General features: G+C 36.1%; 1 protein-coding gene across 1 annotated transcript in view; it reads right to left on the bottom strand.

Moving 5' to 3' along the window:
* The window catches only part of ADAMTS16 (ADAM metallopeptidase with thrombospondin type 1 motif 16), a 74,679-nt gene that overhangs the window by 30,032 nt on the left and 25,755 nt on the right, over positions 1 to 18,892 (bottom strand). The window contains exons 5-13 of the mRNA XM_053468280.1: positions 18,124 to 18,323; positions 16,562 to 16,645; positions 12,532 to 12,691; positions 11,879 to 11,984; positions 9,910 to 10,047; positions 6,243 to 6,396; positions 5,534 to 5,629; positions 1,179 to 1,327; positions 509 to 681 (exon numbers count right to left, since the gene is read on the bottom strand). Of these exons, the coding sequence (XP_053324255.1) occupies positions 509 to 681; positions 1,179 to 1,327; positions 5,534 to 5,629; positions 6,243 to 6,396; positions 9,910 to 10,047; positions 11,879 to 11,984; positions 12,532 to 12,691; positions 16,562 to 16,645; positions 18,124 to 18,323 (1,260 nt within the window). The remainder of the gene's footprint in view (positions 1 to 508; positions 682 to 1,178; positions 1,328 to 5,533; positions 5,630 to 6,242; positions 6,397 to 9,909; positions 10,048 to 11,878; positions 11,985 to 12,531; positions 12,692 to 16,561; positions 16,646 to 18,123; positions 18,324 to 18,892) is intronic.

The following is an 18,892-nucleotide window of genomic DNA, read 5'->3' as shown; positions in this document are numbered from 1 at the left end:
CCTTCCTTGGACCACTTTTGATAGGCACTGACCACTGCAGACCGGGGACACCACACTGCAGTTTTGGAGATGCTCTGACCTAGTCATCTAGCCATCACAATTTGGCCCTTGTCAAAGTTGCTTAGATCTTTACGTTTGCCCACTTTTCCTGCTTCTAACACATTAACTTTGAGATAGAAATGTTCACTTGCTGCCTAATATATCGCAGCTACTGACAGGTGCCATAATAACAAGATTATCAGTGTTATTTACTTCAGCTGTCAGTGGTCATAATGTTATGGCTGATCAGTGTAAATAGAAAATACGTTTGAGATTCAAAAGCTAGTTTTCCTCCTGTTCAACTACTGTTTAACTCTGAAATTAGTGAACACCCAATAAAAATGTGCTTCAGAAATACCTGATGCTTATTTTATCGACATCTACAAATACCTGGGAAAATGTAAACAAATTGACTAATCAGCTGTGTAGTAGAGTTTATCAACAAAACAAAATACAATCAAATGAATACCTTCCACGCGAGTGTAGGGCTTCCAGTTATAGTACCAGCCTCTAAATGGTTTGCTGTTATACTCTGCACATTGCTGAGCTCTGTAGTCAATGCTGTTCTTAGGACAGCTCTGGCTATTGCAAATTTTAAAGATCCTTGAAGAACCTTCACAGTATTTTCCACCATGCAAGGGGCTGCAACAAGCAGTAAAAACAAACTGTAAATTTAAGATAAATGTATTCATAGATATCATTTTTGTAAAAACATTTTTTGCATACAATATAGAATTAACATAGAATAATAATACAGAATAACAGACAATAATACAGAAAATTTTAACCGTCATCAAAAGCAGTGTATTGTGGGGGTACGTCGGTTCCCTGGAGCCACTAACTCAAGCTCTGGTTAAGTATCTGAATAAACATTTTGCACTTCACTGAATAAAAATGCTTACACACATGTGCCAGCAGACATGAAAATCTGTGGAGGAAATGAATGGCTCTAGCTGTATTGCATAAGCATGTGAAAGTATATTATAATACAGATTCATGTGGCAGATACCTGAATAGTAACCCAGTATTGAAAATAAAGCTCAAGAGCAAAACATAAACCTAAAACTCTATATAAATCTAGTGAGTATATGTACATGTATCTGTAGATATTTCAGGTATTTCAACCAAAAATAAAGTACCGTGGGTTATTACACTGACGCTCTTTGTAAGAGACTCCTCCGCCACATGTCCTTGAACAGGAAGACCACGCTGACCAATCTGACCACTGACCATCTGTGGGTTTGGGTCCTTCATCTCCATGTTTAACACATTGTCCTCTTCGACACCACTGGGAAGTAAGCAAAATCATTTTACACATCAGATGTATTGAGTGCTTATAGTTTACAGTACAAGGGAAGGTACAAAAATTTAAATAATTACACTAGCCTTACAATAGGTTGTACAGTAGAAACAAGTGTTGGGATAACATAGTGCTTATCTAAGACAGAGGGGTCTGAGTTACATATCTGCTTGCCTTGTGTATTCTCACTGCCCCAGCTGACATAAGCAGTTGGTGACAGTACAGGCTCTGGCAGTGTCCATAACACAACATCGGATCAGCACTCTCTAAAGTATCGCATAGCTTGTTATAGATACTGTCTGTGCCTGTTCCGTGGCAGTAAGACAAGTTTTTTTTTTTGTTTTTTGTTTTTTTACTAAAGCCCTAAAGATAACAATTGTATAGCTAATTTTAATACAAACCACGCTTGTGTAAGGATGAAGAACAATAAATTATATTCATAAGGTTCAGAAGCGGGAGAGATAAAAGGTATAAGCTATGAAACATGGTATTTTTTATATTAATTAACAAATACATTTCCATATTGGGAGCCACCGTCCTATTAGTTATGAGATTTGATTATTTATTTCCATTAGTTCATTTCCCATCTTTGACATAATTATATCATAGTGTAGTAGTGCTAGTAGATTATAGGTCCACTCTAACACTGTAAATGCTGGATATGGAATGTAGATGTTAGATTGCTTTTTAAGTAGAAACCAATTGAAGACTGAGGGTATTCTTCGGGTCACTGAAGCTTCAAATGATTTTCCTTCATTACCAAAATGTGCTACAATTCTTAAAGGAAGAAAAACTTTTAGCCTATTATGCTGTCAGCAGAATGTTATTAGAAAGAATCAAAAGATAATGTTAAAAAGAACTTAATGGTTAAGCACAGCATAATAGCACAATGTGGTAACGGAAGCGAAAAGAAAAAAAAAAGGACATCTAAATGGATATACGTTAAGGTGATGATCTATTTCTCCCACAACAACTACACTATGTGAAAACATTTATCTCTGCACTCTGTAATTACAGGTCAGAGGCTTCATTTCCAAAACACCTGGTTGTCAAAGCTAAATTACTGGCATTCAGGATATGGAGGATCGGGGTTTATTTTAAGCCCTTCTGAATTTCAGTTCTCTTCCCCTGAAAAGCTAGACTGATCATCCTTTCCAGTTTTGATGAAACGGCCTTATCAGCATAGCAGGCGTTAATGATAGGGTCATTCCACCAATTCCATCAGAATCCGAGGATTTAAAATTACATATATGAATTTAGAGCATGGTTTTCCTTTTTTTCCCAACTCTTGACAAATTTTAATGGTTGAAAAACGGGGAGCAAGAAGAAGAAACAAAAAATGTCTTTACTACAATTTTGAGGTCACCTGAGATAAAACATTAAAATTAATTTTGTATACCCAACAAAGCAAGAGATCAGGGCGCACCTAGTAAATACTATTTAAAAGAACCCGAGGCATAAATATTGGGTGCCTCATTAATATTGTCCAGAAAAGGATTTAAATTGCATGAGTCTCCTTGGGTTAAAAATGCAATGCAGTCCCATTGACTCGACTCGTTGGTAAGCAATGTAGCCATGGAAAAATTAGATAGGACTCAACAAACTTGAGGTGTACTTTGACACAGTGGTAGGCTAAGTAATATATGGCCATATAGTATGATGGAATTCCCAAAATTTATGCCTCAGATAGCTGCGTTTAAATAGTATTTACTGGATGTGCGCTGATTTCATGCGTTGTTGTGTTTACTTGTTGGTCCTTTCAGCAACACTGCTGAATGTGTATGCTTTTTAGGATGTGCTTTCCTGTATTTTTAATGCATTTTGTACTGGAGTAACATTTCTAAAACAAAGCAAGGTACAATTAATGTATTTTTACACTGGGCAGTAACACTGGCATTATTAATACATACCAAAGGGGGCTAAAAGTTTGAAGCCATTCCGATAGAGCCATAGAAGTTCAGTAAAGTGTGTATATTGGGCATTGTGTATATCCCCAGTTGGACATACACAAACATACGTATGTAACAACCTAATATTACAAACCTACGTATACATCTTAATCCAATATATTGCATTTTAAATAGCTTTACTAACACAAGTTGTATTTTCATCTGGACAACAAAGCAACAAAACAAATCTCAGCGAATATGAATAAAGTTATGTGGAAAGAAAGTCTTTTCTATGGGATTCCTCTAGGACACTAATCTCTGTAGAAAGGTGGTGTTAAGTCTTGGAACATAAGGTGCCCAGAGCACAGAATGATTCCCTGAGAAAGAAAAACATTCCTATTCCCTCTCTCCTAAACACACAATGACCACTTGACAAGGCCTCACATCCTGAAAAACTTGGCAGCCCAAGAGCTGGCAAAGATTTCAAGGAAAGCTGTTACAATTTTAAAACGTAGCCTGCGCAGCATTGTTGTTCTAGTACAATGTTCTGTATCGCTCAAGGCTACATCAGACTTTTCATGGGCAACATTTCAGCACAAAAGATCGCTGGCAGAGACACATGTTTTATGGATACCAGAGTGACCTTCATCTCAGGACATCGAAGCAGGACAGACAGGCAAAAAAAAAAAAAAAAAGGGATTCAGAAAATACGTGATAAACATGAGAAGTGTAGAAATGGCACTGCCTTCTGAATGCTACGGAATAGTCTGCAGAAAATACAATGGGAAATAAAGCCAACTTTACTGCTGTACAAGTATTTTAAGTTAACATATTAAGCAATGGCTACTTGGTAGACATTTATTCCATTTGTATGAAATCACAAAATAAACAGGAAAGCAGATTTTATTTTTAATATCGCTATTCCTTTTCTACGTTCTTTGAGCAAGTACGTCCCAGAGTCAATTTACCACCCGGCTCTCCCCATTACTCATCTGAGACCTCACCCATTAGTCAAATTAAGGTATGCTAAGTGTACAGTATAATGTCCCAGATGGTGCCACTCAATAAAAAATGGGATTTCTATATATGCACACAAGGGGGGCTCATTAAAAGCCCCCACCACATTCGCCGATCAATCGCTGGTGGTTGATTCCTCAGGATTTGCAAGGGGAACAACATGGTCATTTAAAGGGATCTCCTAGCTTTTAAGTGAACATGAGGGCTGGAGTGTGCCTTCAAGGAAAGTTTACTAGAGCCATTCCAGATTCACTGCAAAACAATAATGATTTTATGCACAATGCAATAATGGATGAACAGTGAACTAGAACCGGTTAAGATGGTCCTTCTCAGCTACAGGTTTTAATGTTATTGTCGATTACCTGATGCTGAAAACAGTAGTCTTTCATCATCACTTCTTCACATATGTAATGTCAGTCTAGTATTTTATATATATAACGGGATTCGAATCTTTTGAAGTTTGCACTATTAAGTAGGTGGTAATGATGTTTTGTCAGATTGAAATAATTAGTAGCCATGGCCTGGAGACACCCGATGCATGCCATATCTTTTGTACTCAAAAGTGTATATTTTTTCATATTTTCGATAATAAAAGTTGTGTTTAATGTGTTGTAAATATGACTGGGATTACAGGGGTGCCCGTATTAAAATCTCCGTAGTAGGCACCTTAGGGTAGACCACATCATGTTTGCTTCAGAAAGAACGTGTTTTTATAACCCATTCCAACAACACCTGCGTGAAATGATAGCTGAGCGCTTATAAATGAGGCACATTTCAGATCTGCAGAGAGAAATGCTTGATTACAAATCCCGTGATAACCTAACAATTAGACTGGAAACTTGAGTCAATAATTTCAACAGATGTGCTTGTAGTTTTTTTTTTACACAATGTTTAATCCCTCCTGATACTAAGCTTTTTTGAGAACTGACTTAATATTCTTCTGTTTCCAGTGAACATAATTTCCTGTCCCCATTATATCCTGAAGCGTTTGTTATCTCTGGAGTGATTTCAAAATAATTATCCCTTCTCACTTAATTCATAAGTTAAGGTTATTAAATAAGTACTTTAGTAGAAATACTCAAGAAGGGAAAATGACTAGTGGATGTGTATTTCCATGAATTATGTTGGAAAGGTAGGAAGAGGAAACCATAACATGCGTTCTGTACTACACCATGTTATATTAAGGGATTAATGTTACAATAAAGAAATGACATGTAATGTAACATTTAATATTACTCTATCAGATATTAAAGGCCAATTTGATCAGATATATAGCATTTAGTCTTACCATGTCATGCCCGCATGTTGTGCCCTCAGCTGCTGGCATAAATTTTGTTTCACATTTTCTCCCGACTCTGTGACACCAAAGTGCCTTACATATATCCTGAAAAAAGCAAAATGCAATGTGTTACTAATCTACAGCGCCTACCAATCTTTAACTTCATTGCCCTGATATGGTAAAGGACAGCCCCCTAAACTGATCCTAAAGCAGATCAAACTACGCCTAACCTAATTTGGAGTAAAAAATAAATAATATATATATATAAATATATATACATAAAGGAGACAATGTAAAACAGACATTTTTTGTTTAATTATGGACAAAATGCAGAGTCCAGATAATTCATACATGGCACTTTAACACGGTTGAGTTAAAAGAATGAGTTACATGTACTGAAAATTCGGGATGGGACCAATAAATAGAATACTCTCATCAGTATGTATATTTCATACGCCGGCATCCTAATAATGCCATTAAGTGTATTAAAACTTTATAGCGCTGGCTGAATTTATAGATGCACTATTTTAAATGACCAGTATGGTATGATAATGTTTTATGACCTGAAGGAACATTTTAAGTATTAGATGAAGGTTTGTAAAAATGTAAAGAATACTCCTATCCCAAAATATGTAGTTTCCAGACTCAGAACTGTGCTTTCCAGAGAAACGTACAAGTTGGATTTGTTTGTCAGAAAGAGAAGTTAAAAACGCTTTGCCTTTTTAAAGTCCAACATGCAGAGCTTGGCCTTTTCTCCAAACTGCCACTTGCACTGTGTGTTAGCGTCGTACAGCTCCCCTGGCAGTTTTTCGGGATACTTATATTCTTTCCCAGGTTTGGGGTCATCAGCAAGACATACAGCTTGGGCAGTGCTGTAAGGAAAAAAAAAAGTAGCATAATAATTTGAGTCTATAATTACACAAGAGACTAGGATCCATTGAGAGGCAGGGACACCAGTGTCTCTGCTAACATTTATCTTGTACTATATGTAACAAACAACAAAAAGAAAGAAAGAAAGAAAATGAATCATTATAAGCTAAACGCTACATTGTTTTAATTTTATATACCGCTCTTTACCACGAATAATCTCTCAGTGGGTGGAACCAAAATTTTCTTTTGACTCTGGATTTTAAAGTTTATGGATATACTGGAAAACGTGAATTAAAAAAAAAATGGAAGCATCAATCCAAAATAGTACATTTTGCTGCAAGATGTTGTTTTGTAGAGCAGCCTTTATACAGATTACCTTATTTCCAAAAATGTGCACTATACATAACGATAATAATACTAGAAATACACATAATGTACCCCCCACTAAATAAAATTTTATGTCTTCACTAAACATAACTAGAAAATTCACTTGAGCATCCAGCAGGTGCTTCTAGAGCTGAGCTGCGGTAATAAGTTGTATTATAATTTTTTTTAAATTATATATATATATATATATATATTTGTATGTATGTATGTATATATATATATATACATACATACATACATACAAATGAGGTAAATAGGTGAAATCAGAGTTTTAGCAGGTTCTTTAAGCGAGTATGGCTTAATATAAAAGGATGTTACTTTCACTGCAATTTCGTAAGTATGCATTGTCAGTTATACTTTTTCTAGTATATGTGGATATTTATTCACACGTGGAGAAGTTTTTAATTGTGAGGATTACTGTGTCTAGGATACAAATCCTTCCAGTGTTATGACAAAACTCAAATTACAAGTAAAACACACTTAAAAGGTTTGGGCTTATACAAGGTAATGGCTTCAACCAAACAAATGTGTAAATTTGACAGACTTTTCCTAGCCGGTTTATGAAGTCATTTTATTGGCCTAGAATGTACAGGCGAGTATTCTGTGTTTGGGTAGAATAAAGTGACCACATTCATTTCCAGCTCTATCAGGTTCTCTTATTTCACTCATACCAGACTGTATTAAGTAATATCCATTTACCTTAACAAAGGACGCCCATGCATCAAAAGGCTATTCTCTGAAATATTTGTTGTGAAGAAGAGTCAAATCATTCAGTAGCCAAAAATCAGGGGTTCCCGTATTTTTTACTGTGTAAGGTTGGCTGTTGTAAGGTTGACTGACAAAAATAGAGCAGTGCGCACACTAATCACGCTGTGACTTCTACCACGCTATGAGGGTACTGTCCGCATAGGATAACCAGAATACCTAAAATCACACGCGTGACCTACTGCTATGTAAAAAAAGAAAATGACATCCTTTCAAGATACACCGGTGGTTGATGGAATACCACCACCTCAGATGTGGCGCTTCATTTTGTCAGGTTTTCATATATTTATATGCGAGATGAGCTTTCTGCTTCAGCACTTTTTATTCACAGGTGTACTTTTCAGCCTGATTGTCAATGCAATTTTATTGCAAAACCATATATATATATATTGAGACAACAGCAGTCTTAACTTCCCCACAGTTTGCGCACCTGCAATAAGTAAGGTGCTCATTATCATTATCTATATATTTGTATATACACCCACAATATACTGTGAGTGTTACCATTTTATTTTGTCCTTAAAGGAACACTACAGTCATCATATGCACTTTAATGCATATCATAGCTGCCCTTTGAGATACTTATCTCCTGTCAGCTTTAAGCCGCCAACTGGTGTCAAGAACGGTTCCACCACGGATGTGTAAGGCAGCTGCTGCATTTTTTGTATAGTGGGGTATCTTGGAGATTATACTGTTCCTTTAAACTATGGCACTAGTCATCTCCTCCTTATCTCCCATGCCCTGTGCTTCCCTTCTGATTGTAAGCAAGGACCTTTTTACCTTTTGCATAGATCTGTTTGTCAATTTGCATTTGTTATACCCCATGTACTGTGTAACGTTCTATACAGGTTGCGGATAATATTTAAATAAAATAACAGTCTCAAAAGACTCAAGATTGTAAGCTTGCGAGCAGGGCTCTCTCCACCTAATGAATCGGTTTGTCTTAGTCTGTCAATTCTTGTCTTGTCATTCCCCTTGAATATATGTATTGTATTAAGCGCTGCGTAAACTGTTGGCGCTATATAAATAAAAGATAATTATAATAATAACAACAAACTTTATGGTTGGCAACTCTATTTCTGATGTTTTTGATATGCAGATACTTTTCTACAGAATACCAAATAGCTATATAAGGCTCCAATATCACAAAACGAGGAGGAGAACACCCTTTCCTATTGATCTATACATCTGCAAATGATCCTATAATTTATTTTTTAGCTAAATTATGTTTTAAACCCTTTCCTCATTGTTTGACAGTTTCCTTTCAATTCCTTTTGATTAAGAAAACAACTGGCGTGCTCTCCATTTTAATGCTTTAAAATTGTAATTTGTTGCTCTCTGCATACATGCTTTTTTCCCCAACTACATCTTTTAGCACTCATTACAATAATCCAACCCTCTTCCACACCGAGTAAATTGTGTCCATGTGGCTTTTATTGTCTAAAGCATAATGATGACTTTTCCTACAACACTGGGCAAACATCTGTTTATACAGCTTACTGCATTTGAACGTTTCCTTCAATTATAGTTCTTTGCTGAAATACGAACTTGATTATTGCCCTTATGGCTATCATCATCCTAAATTTTCTGTTGCTAAGACCATTGGCAGTAAAAAGCGACTTGTAATAGGCCCTATAAAGCAATAAAATGCGAATGGGGAAAGGAAGGCATTTCAACCATTGCATAGTGTTAAAATGCCCAAGGGGATATTTGTTAAGGCTTATATATAAGTCACATCAATTAATTCATAGTCATGGGGATTTACTACATGAAATGTATCAGGCAACATGTAAACTTGTGATTACCACTTGAGTGCCAGGGGGCATGCCCCACATACATGAAACATCCATCTGACCCCAGTGAGTACTAAATGATTAAACTTTAAATGTCTAGAATTTATTTAACTTCTGGGAAGAGCTGTGATTTATGTTTAAGCGATGCATTTAGAAAATTGGACGGAGTTTATATAGCATTATCTACTAACACCAGTAAAACATTAAAGCATTAAAGGGAATTCAAAAGAGCAAGTCTATAATGTATATACAATGTGGTACATGATAAATAGAAATACAAAGACAAATTGGTAGCAGGGGATCATTTTATTTGTCAGCTGAACTGCATTGGCGTAAAATATTTTTTGAAGGTGTGCTTTTAAATCTGCCAGTGAAAAACCATAAAATGTATTTTTGTTACCAAATTTATCATTATAAATATAGAAGACATGACCTCTCTTTTTGGCAAGATGCAAAGGTGCACATGTCCATATCTTAAGAGCGGGCCGTAAAACCATTAGGAATGCGGCTTCAATTGAAGACAAGAAACTTCACAGTTTTTTTTTTTTTTCATAGCAAGAAATTACGCACCTTAAAAATTTGTACAAGTATTGCCGGCTACAGGCGGACCAGGAGAAGACACCATTGTGCCCGGCCAGTGTTGGAGACATTATGTTACCTTCTGACTTCTTGCACATGTTACCTTCCCCATCGTGGACCATACCAAAACTAGAATAAAAAGTTACAAGATAAACAATTTCACAATACAGTTTCAATGTAGAGTGTAATCGGCAATAGATGTTGTCAAAATATTCATTTAGCTAATTAGACTTTCAAATTGACTCCTACAAGCTCCGTCTATATGGTTAAACCTCTGTCATATAGTACCACCTCCTGCTGTATATATCCTAAAATGGTGTGTCTTTATAGTCCCCTGTATACATAGAATTAACATTATATGACTACTGCCACTTATTCTGTTTGTATTAGCGTCTCATAGAACTAATCAGTATTATGTGTTGCAGATCTACAATCTATGATGGTTCCCTATAGTTACAAGTATATAACACAAATATGTTAATATATGGCCAACTTTCATTTTTTGGCCATTTGCACACTAATTAATCACAGCTTAAGTGCCAAAATATTTATTTGATGTAATTCAAACTAAATTCTACTCCTTCATTATTGGATAACTGTACTTTAGCAAACATCTGGTTATACAGGGGGTTGTAATTATCAGTACACGTCTCTGTGATTCCAATAAAGAACCAGGAGGTTTAGTACAAAGCATACCAAACATCTCAGTGTTTTGTGGCTATTATGTGAAGGTCTTCTACTAAATATGTTATAGTCTTTCATTAAAGATATGTTGGAATTGACCCAAGTCTGGCTTTAATATGCTTATGATATATGCTTTAACATTTAAATGCTTGCATTTCCTTTGGGTAACAAAGAGGGATGCAATTCTTGCAACTTTTTTTTTAATGTATTGTATCTACTCGTAACTTTCAGCCATCATATAAACTTTATTGCATATGATAGCTGAGTATTTCCTGTTAATTAATGGTTGGTTTTCCCTTTTCCATCTGAATGCCCCTTATGCATTTACTTTCTTTCCCAGCTCCACAGCCCGGTCATGCAAGAGCAGTAGATCTAATAAGACACTTTGTAAGCATGCACAGAAAGTGCTCCCTTCAAGCAGTTTAAACTGAATGAGATACTGAATCCATTCTGTTTCAATAATTATATAATTATTGTTCTTTAGTAATGTACATAAAACCACCATTTAGTCTGTACATAAAAGAACAATTATTCGCCTCACTGTAGACTTATTGAAACCAGAATCTCTTCTGGACTCTGCAAGCGAAACTGGAAAAGTGGCCAATATAATTTATAATATAACCAAGTTTAAGGCGTGTTAGTAGTTAGACAGTTTACTATGGAGCTTCTTCTGGCTTAATTTACAAGTGCCTATAAAGTATTCAGCAGGGTCTGAACACAGAACACTTGATTTGTGGTGAGGTATCTACACAATTCTACCAAAGCTGATCCAGATGGGTACATCTCTCTACCTATCTTAGTTACTCTGATTTAGAGGATCAGAGCATAGGTTCTTTCTACTTTCATACCTTTCCCTTAAACTACATCCTCTCTTGTATGCCTTTCTTTTGGTCACTTGAGTTTTTGTCAAGGTTGACACTTCCTATTTGGGCCAACATTAACAAAATATGAAATAAAATACAGAGCCACCTGAGCTTCCAGGACCTCCGGGAGCTCAACCTTTGATGCAACCTTTTGGAATTTTTCAGACCAACACAATTTTCCTACAAACTTGTACTTGATTCAATAGGTAGCCAACACCTTTTCTAGATGGACAACAAATCAAGAAATCAGCAGATTTTTGAGGCACTACCTCAAAGTACCCCTACTTTGAGTTCTGCTTAATGTTACAAGGCTATATTGCTTACCAAGAGATTGAATCGGTGCGACTGCACTGCCTTTTTAATCAGATATTTCAAATCACTCTTTTGTAATATAGATAAAAAGTAATACTTACTTGTGACCAGACTCATGGGCAATGGTGAAAGCTAGGCCCAACCCAGTGTCCTCATTAACAGTGCAGCTGCGGTATTTACTGCACATACCACTTATTGGAGCAAATCCTGTAAAATGAAAACAGGCATAAATCTTATAACGTATTCACGCTCTTCTTACTTTTACTACTATAGTCAAACACTTTTATCATTCCTTGCTCCGCTTCACTGCATGAGAAGCCCATGTCATACAGCATTATATCCCTTAAAACACCATCAATATATAACCATCCTTGCAAACGCATCCTAATGGTGTATTAAGGAATAGACCAAGATAAAATAAAAGATCCAGAAACTGATCTCTGTAACAAGCACTGAAATCAAAACATGAAATAATCAAACATGTTTATGTTAATAACGCTATTGTTTATACACCGAATAGTAAATAACTTTAATATAACTTTTTCATCTTTTGTTTTTTCAACTTTTAAACATTTGTTCAAAGTCATTACAAAGTCAATTGGGGTTATCTATTAAAAGTAATGTGGGTTCAAAGTGATCTTATTACCCTAGTAACCAATGAAACAAGTTAGCATGGGACATTCTAGTGTTTTTATGGTGATACAATCCACTAGTATAACTTTATAAATGTGTAATGTGCGTTATGAATTTTTACCTAAAGTGTCACATGGCTCATTCTTCCAAGAACATATGTCTAAACCAGTGAGCAGAATAGCATGATCATGCCTGCTTCCATCTTTTCCCACCAGTCCAGACTGCCACTGGCAGAAGCTGCTCAACGTGTGGTCAGCATGATGATTGATAACAAGACCGGGCTACGGCAGAGAAATTACAAATCATGAGATAAATCAAACAATTCCAGAATAAATCCACCAAAACAAACATGTCCTATATACAAGTGAAAATCAAACCATCATTATGAGTGATAAATATAATGTATGCAACAACTGAGTTAAATTAACCTTAGAATGGCAACAGATCCAGCACTAATTTCAAAGTGATCAGTCCCATGGAAAACCAAATATTATTCTTTGTTCATTAAATACAATGCTCTGTAATGCAATTTCCCCCCTGCCCCCTTGTCCAGGCCACCCACTGGAAACCCTCTTTCTCCTTTTGTATCAGTACATATCATATTGTTAGATTGGTTTATTTCCCTATCATAACAAAGCTATGAAATAAAGACACCTTATGTTTGCTCATTAGAAGAAAAAGTGTATTTAAATTTGACTAATATTTTACAGGAATGCTGCTAACTTTGATACATGTATTTAAAAAAATACTGTATTGGACAATACAATTTATTTGGTCATTAAAGATATTCCCTAAAAAGTTGAGCGCTTTGTATTGTTAAAAACTATGATGAGATTGTGGGGAACTAATTCTCAGCAAGTATCACTTTCCCCTGATTGACTTACAAACAATATGAACTTGAGACACAAATTAACTTCTTATACAGACATTTTAGCTAAATCCACTAGGAATCCAGCTGGAGTTAGTTTGTAGCCCCTATATACCAATAAGTTGGTGATAACAACAAGTTTACTGTGCTACTTATTGGCGCCTACGACCATCAGGATCTAGCAGGCAAAGTAAAATATATCAATATAGGCATGTGTAGGCATTCTCTTCTTCCAAGAGAATAATACCGGGGTTGACTGCCATAAACAAACCCAAAAAACATTCAGAACTAAAACATCAATTCCCCTGCATGTTTCCGCTTTAGTTAATGCATGTTTGCCCTCTATATTAAAGTCACTACTTGAGAAGAAAGGCCAGTCAAGCAGACCTCATACTATTCAAGAGAGACATTTAAAAACCTTTGGTGTAAGGCAAGATGCAATTTATTAAAATAAACATTGAGCTCATTTAAACACACTTTATTGAATGTAATACTATTTCTACAAAAAGTCTATCATTACATTTTGTCTCCTCTAAAATTAACACCTACTAAATTGAGTTATTTTACATGTTTCGTCTATGGTGGTGTGGTTATTTACATTACACTCACCAGCAAGCTAGTGGAGCTAGTAACATATTCTCAATGATGTACAATTATTAATTGGTCTTAATTGGTCTTTGGCTTTGGCTCTGATTTCGGATAGCCATTTTTAAACAAGCCTGGTGGATTTGTTTACTGCCCTCTCACTACAGTGTATATATTTAAGTTAGCAATGTCAGATAATTAGTTTCTGAATGAGTACGGTTAAGCATTTTTGTTATGCGTGGAGTATGGTTGTTTAAACATGGCTGCACTGGGGATGGACAATCTAAAACATCAACTGGCTCAACCTTGGTGTACATCTAAGAGGTAACCCTAAACTAAAGTAGGCAGAGCGTTCTCCTCACTAGAAGCATACCTTGAATTCCTTGCCGAGTGATTTCAGAGAAAATTGCATTAATTAAAGTCAACACAGGTGTTTGATCAAAAGATAGTATACTTGTGGTCTTTAGAACCTGGATAGAGTCCAAGTGGTAAAAAAAATGGAGTTTAAATGGAACATAATTAAGCGGTCACAGAAGCACTGATTGTTTCAGCACATGAAGTAAGACATTAAGTTAAAAATAATAATAAACCTGTCTGACCCCACTGACTTTGTTGAGCAAAGGGCAAAAGCTACTTATATACCATTACGGCAGAGATTTCAAATGGCTCTGCAACGCTGGGAACTTGTGTTAACTTGTGACATACTGTAAACCTGAAAGTAACTAATACAGTAATTAGTCACCAGACAGCACTAAGCAGCATTTGATGCATAAGTGCATTCCCCGGCGCCCAAACTGTTAATGGCCTTAATGGCAAAAGGGTTTTGTTACTTTGTAAACAGTGCACATCATCGCTATTGCCTGAAAAAAACACGTTTGCTGAAATCAGGTACTATATTAACCATTACAGATGAACATTTTGTATCTCTATGCCAAATTTTCTGGTGTGTTGATTGCAACAGTTATCAACAAAAGTGGAAAAAAGTAAGAGCAGCTGCAGATGTTTCCTCAGCACTATGCTCAACATATCTCTCCTTTTTTTCCTCTGTGTTTTCTGGAAAATCTGAGAAATTAGTGGAATGTGTTCTTTATGGAATGAGCTATAAGACAAAGTAGAATTGACATATCAGACTGGGTTCACTAGAAGGAACGTGGACACTACTTTCTAAGCATCTAAAATCCTGCTAGTCAGACATGAAAAAGAAATGCATGCATATCTTCCAATGTTGAAGGTGATAAAAGTGTAAAGCTTGGTGTGAGGTTACTGCTGATCTTTCATCATGGTCTACACTAACTTTGAGCAGGCATCTAGTGTATTAAGTCAATGCTGTGGTTGCCCTCAGGGGCTAAATTGACAGGAACACATGATACAGGAATTGTTTTATTGTAGTTAAAATTAGGTTATGTAAAAACAAAAATGCTGTTTATATTGGATTAACTTTAGTTGTAAATTTTAAAGCTTAATGTAAAGTATCCAAGCATGCCCATAAATGTTCCCCACCCTCCATATACACAGACACTGAGGCAGAGCCATCTCCTTCCCACCCAACAGTGTGCATTGAGTTGACCATGGAGGGTGATTATCAAGGCCCACAAGGGCTGGTTCTCCGGTTTTGTTCCAAGCCATAATGTGTCTGTTAAAAACGGGCAGATTAACAGCAGAATAGTATGATGGATGCATTGGTATTCACATTGTTTGTTACTTCATTTCTTTTCGTCAAATGAGTCACAACGTTTTCCCTACCTCCCTGAAACCAGTTTATATTTTGTAGGCACAGTTGCTGGCTTCAAATCATGAATGAGCCTACATTAAGCATCAGCAGTACTTTACCATTATAGCACAAACTTCAGGACTGAAAAAATAATCTAGGAAACATTGCCCATTGTTGTCAGCATCACAGAAGAAATGTGTATATTTTCTGCCCTGACCAGACAGCATCGTGTCCGGGGCGGATTTATCTTCTTGTATATAAAACATAAATACCTACCTAACCATTCCACACTGCAATTAAAATGGAGACAAATAGCTATAATTAAACCTGCTGTGTACTGCACCAAAAGCCAGATCCCATACATTTAGTAAATCAATTGTGAGTGCTCTAATGATTAAATATTGGCACCAAAATGTCAACACTTAGGGTAAAATTGCTTTGATTATACCAAATATCATTTTATTTACTTTTGGTTAAAATGTGAAAACAGACGTGCCCTCTTAAAAGTATTTCAATGTCTTTAAATCAATTAGTAAGAGTAAAATGACCGGATTGTGTAATTTTCATTGATTAGCACGTTAGCCTATGTTTTGTTAAGGCTTTTGTTAAGTTTACTTTCTCAAAGCCGTTGAACAGTACAGGTTTTCAGAATTTCCTAACAAATTCCTTGTGATAGATTACTTCATCAACCATTGCCTCTTCAAGCCAGTCCACAGCCTGTATACTGAAACATAAGGTTATGAATGAAAGGCGGCAGAGAGAGGGAAAATTCCAATATTAAAAACAATTTAGTGATTAACAATACAGACAGGCTGATATATATATATATATATAGATATATAGATATATATATATATCTATATATATATATACACATATACACATACATACATACATATATACACAGAGGAATGTGAGGGGGGAGCAGGACTAAAGGAATAAGAGAGAGGGTGTTTGCTGGTGCAGTCTGACAGATATCACGCTTACCTGTTCATCTTCTAGAAGAATGAGACCAACAATAGCTATGTTAATATTTCCTCCTATAGTTCCATCTTTAAACAATGTTGATACCTAAAAAAAAAAAATGGAATATTGTGGACACTCAGGCATTGTCACATAGCAAAAAACACGAATAGGATAAGATGTTCCATAGCCATCATCACAAACATTCAACTGAGCTGATTCTTTTCTTTTCATGTTGTTCAGATCTAGATATATGTAGCAGACAATGTATGAATCGGCCAGCAAGACCCTCAGCATGTTTAATGGAATGCAGCATATGTTTGGGGTTTCATGTAGCCTAGAATTTGGGCACCATTAATAGTCTGACTGGATTATGTGCCTGTACAGAATCCTGTTTGGTCCTATGAGATTGTGTTAGGTAAGTGCCAGTGCACCGTGTATATGCTGGCTCAGTGCATGTTGTACCAGCTGGTATAATCTGTGAGCAAGAATGTTTTTTTGGGCCGCAATCTATAGCTAGAGCAGTCAACTTGGTCTGCTCCCTTGAAACCCAGCCAAGTGGCTATTATAATAAGTTATATCTAGACTTTACAGTTACTTAGAGAACAAAATCATGTTTCTGCTGATATAGTTAAATATACTAACTTGCTACGAAATAAAACATGAGAATTCATACGCTCATGCAACAGATTATAAAATCACCAGAAAATCTTTAAACTGAATGAAGGTTTACTCAAAACAACCTTAGGATTTTGCTCATGTTTACCCCATCAAATAATTTACATTTTGCTCCCCACTTATGGTATCCCAAGGCAAAAAATAATATTGGGGACACTGTTCTATCAGTGACAGAGGGACTTGACCTTAATTATTTCTGGGGACTTTAAGGTAACCAGACAATGTAATAAAGCATCAAAAAAATAAGCAGGGTGCTGGGTTGTACAGCTAGAGGCATTAGTTGCAGAAAGAGAGAGGTAGTTCTGTCACTTTACAGATCTCTGGTTAGACCTTACCTAGAGTATCATGTACGGTTTATGGTTTGCAGGATAAACATTCAGGCCAGACTAAGGGATTTTAATATGTATAGCTTGGAGGAGAGAAGAAAGAAGGGAAACATTTTAATCCTTAAAGGGGGATTTAACAAAGTACAGGAAGGAAGTTTATTTCAGATGAGAAATGCTAGAACAAAATGCCATAGTCCAAAACTGAAGGATCAGAGGTTTAGATGTAAGGAAGCTTCACTTTACTGAGAGGGAGGTAGACAAATGTAATAGACAAACATCAGAAGTGGTAGTGGCTTATACAATGAGGGGATTTAAACATACATGGAATAGGCATATGCTGAATCTAGGACAAGATCTAGGACCCATTAAGGTCTGCACCAGGAAATATTAGGCCCAAGGTAGGCCAAATGGACACACATGACGTATCATGACACATCTTGAATAGCATTGTCACTGAAGTGCCTCAAACAGATCTGCTAATTTCTGCCTGCATTGTGACATATAAAATAACTTTGGATATTGGATTATCTAAAGATGTCCAAAAACTTTCATTCAACAGACCTCAAAAAAATTCTATCGTACCATATTGAGTATTGTCAGAACATAAGTAGTAATATTTTCATGCCCATGGTTCTGCATCATTTTGTTATCAACAACAACAAGAGTTTCCACATTTAGGGGCTTATTCCTCTGATATTTAGGAAGCGATCGCTTGCCTCGAGCTTGGTATTTATATTCATCAGGCAAAATAAAAATATCATCCTTGGGTGGTTTAGGCATATCTGAAAAAAAGAAAACACTGTTAATGTATGTGAAACACTGATGAGCAGGGGACAAGTAATTCATGTGCATGTCCTTCTTTTCTGTCGTAAGCCCTCATGACCCCGGACGTACACAGCTGGGTAGTCCAGCTTGGCCCATGCACACACTTGGTGAGCTGGACCATGATCTGGCCTATCTCATGCATCACCATTGCCAGATTACATCCCATTACCATATTTCTTTTTATTCTTGTTAGACTTGTGAAATACTTACGTTGACATATTATACTTACTTTGTCATACTTTGATATATTTTACATATATATTATATATCTATTTGCTTAAGACTAAAGTTAAGCAGAGAAATTAATTGAACGGTAGCTGCATAAAATGTGTTTTTAATCCCACTGACACAATTTATGTTGAAACGTACAAAATCAGTCTACTGAGTTTTATGATTCACAGATCAAGGTAGGGAAGTTTTTATAGCCCTTTTAATCAGTCCCTTTAAAAAACAGTAATGGGGAAGAACACAAGGAGGGTATAGATGGTAGGAACAGGTTAAGTGAGCAAGTCTGTCAGCAGTATGA

This window comes from Spea bombifrons, chromosome 5, assembly GCF_027358695.1.
Source record: "Spea bombifrons isolate aSpeBom1 chromosome 5, aSpeBom1.2.pri, whole genome shotgun sequence".
NCBI classification, from domain to species: Eukaryota; Metazoa; Chordata; class Amphibia; order Anura; family Pelobatidae; genus Spea; species Spea bombifrons.
Note: the sequence above shows the minus strand (reverse complement) of the source record. Positions and strands in the feature narration are given on the sequence as shown.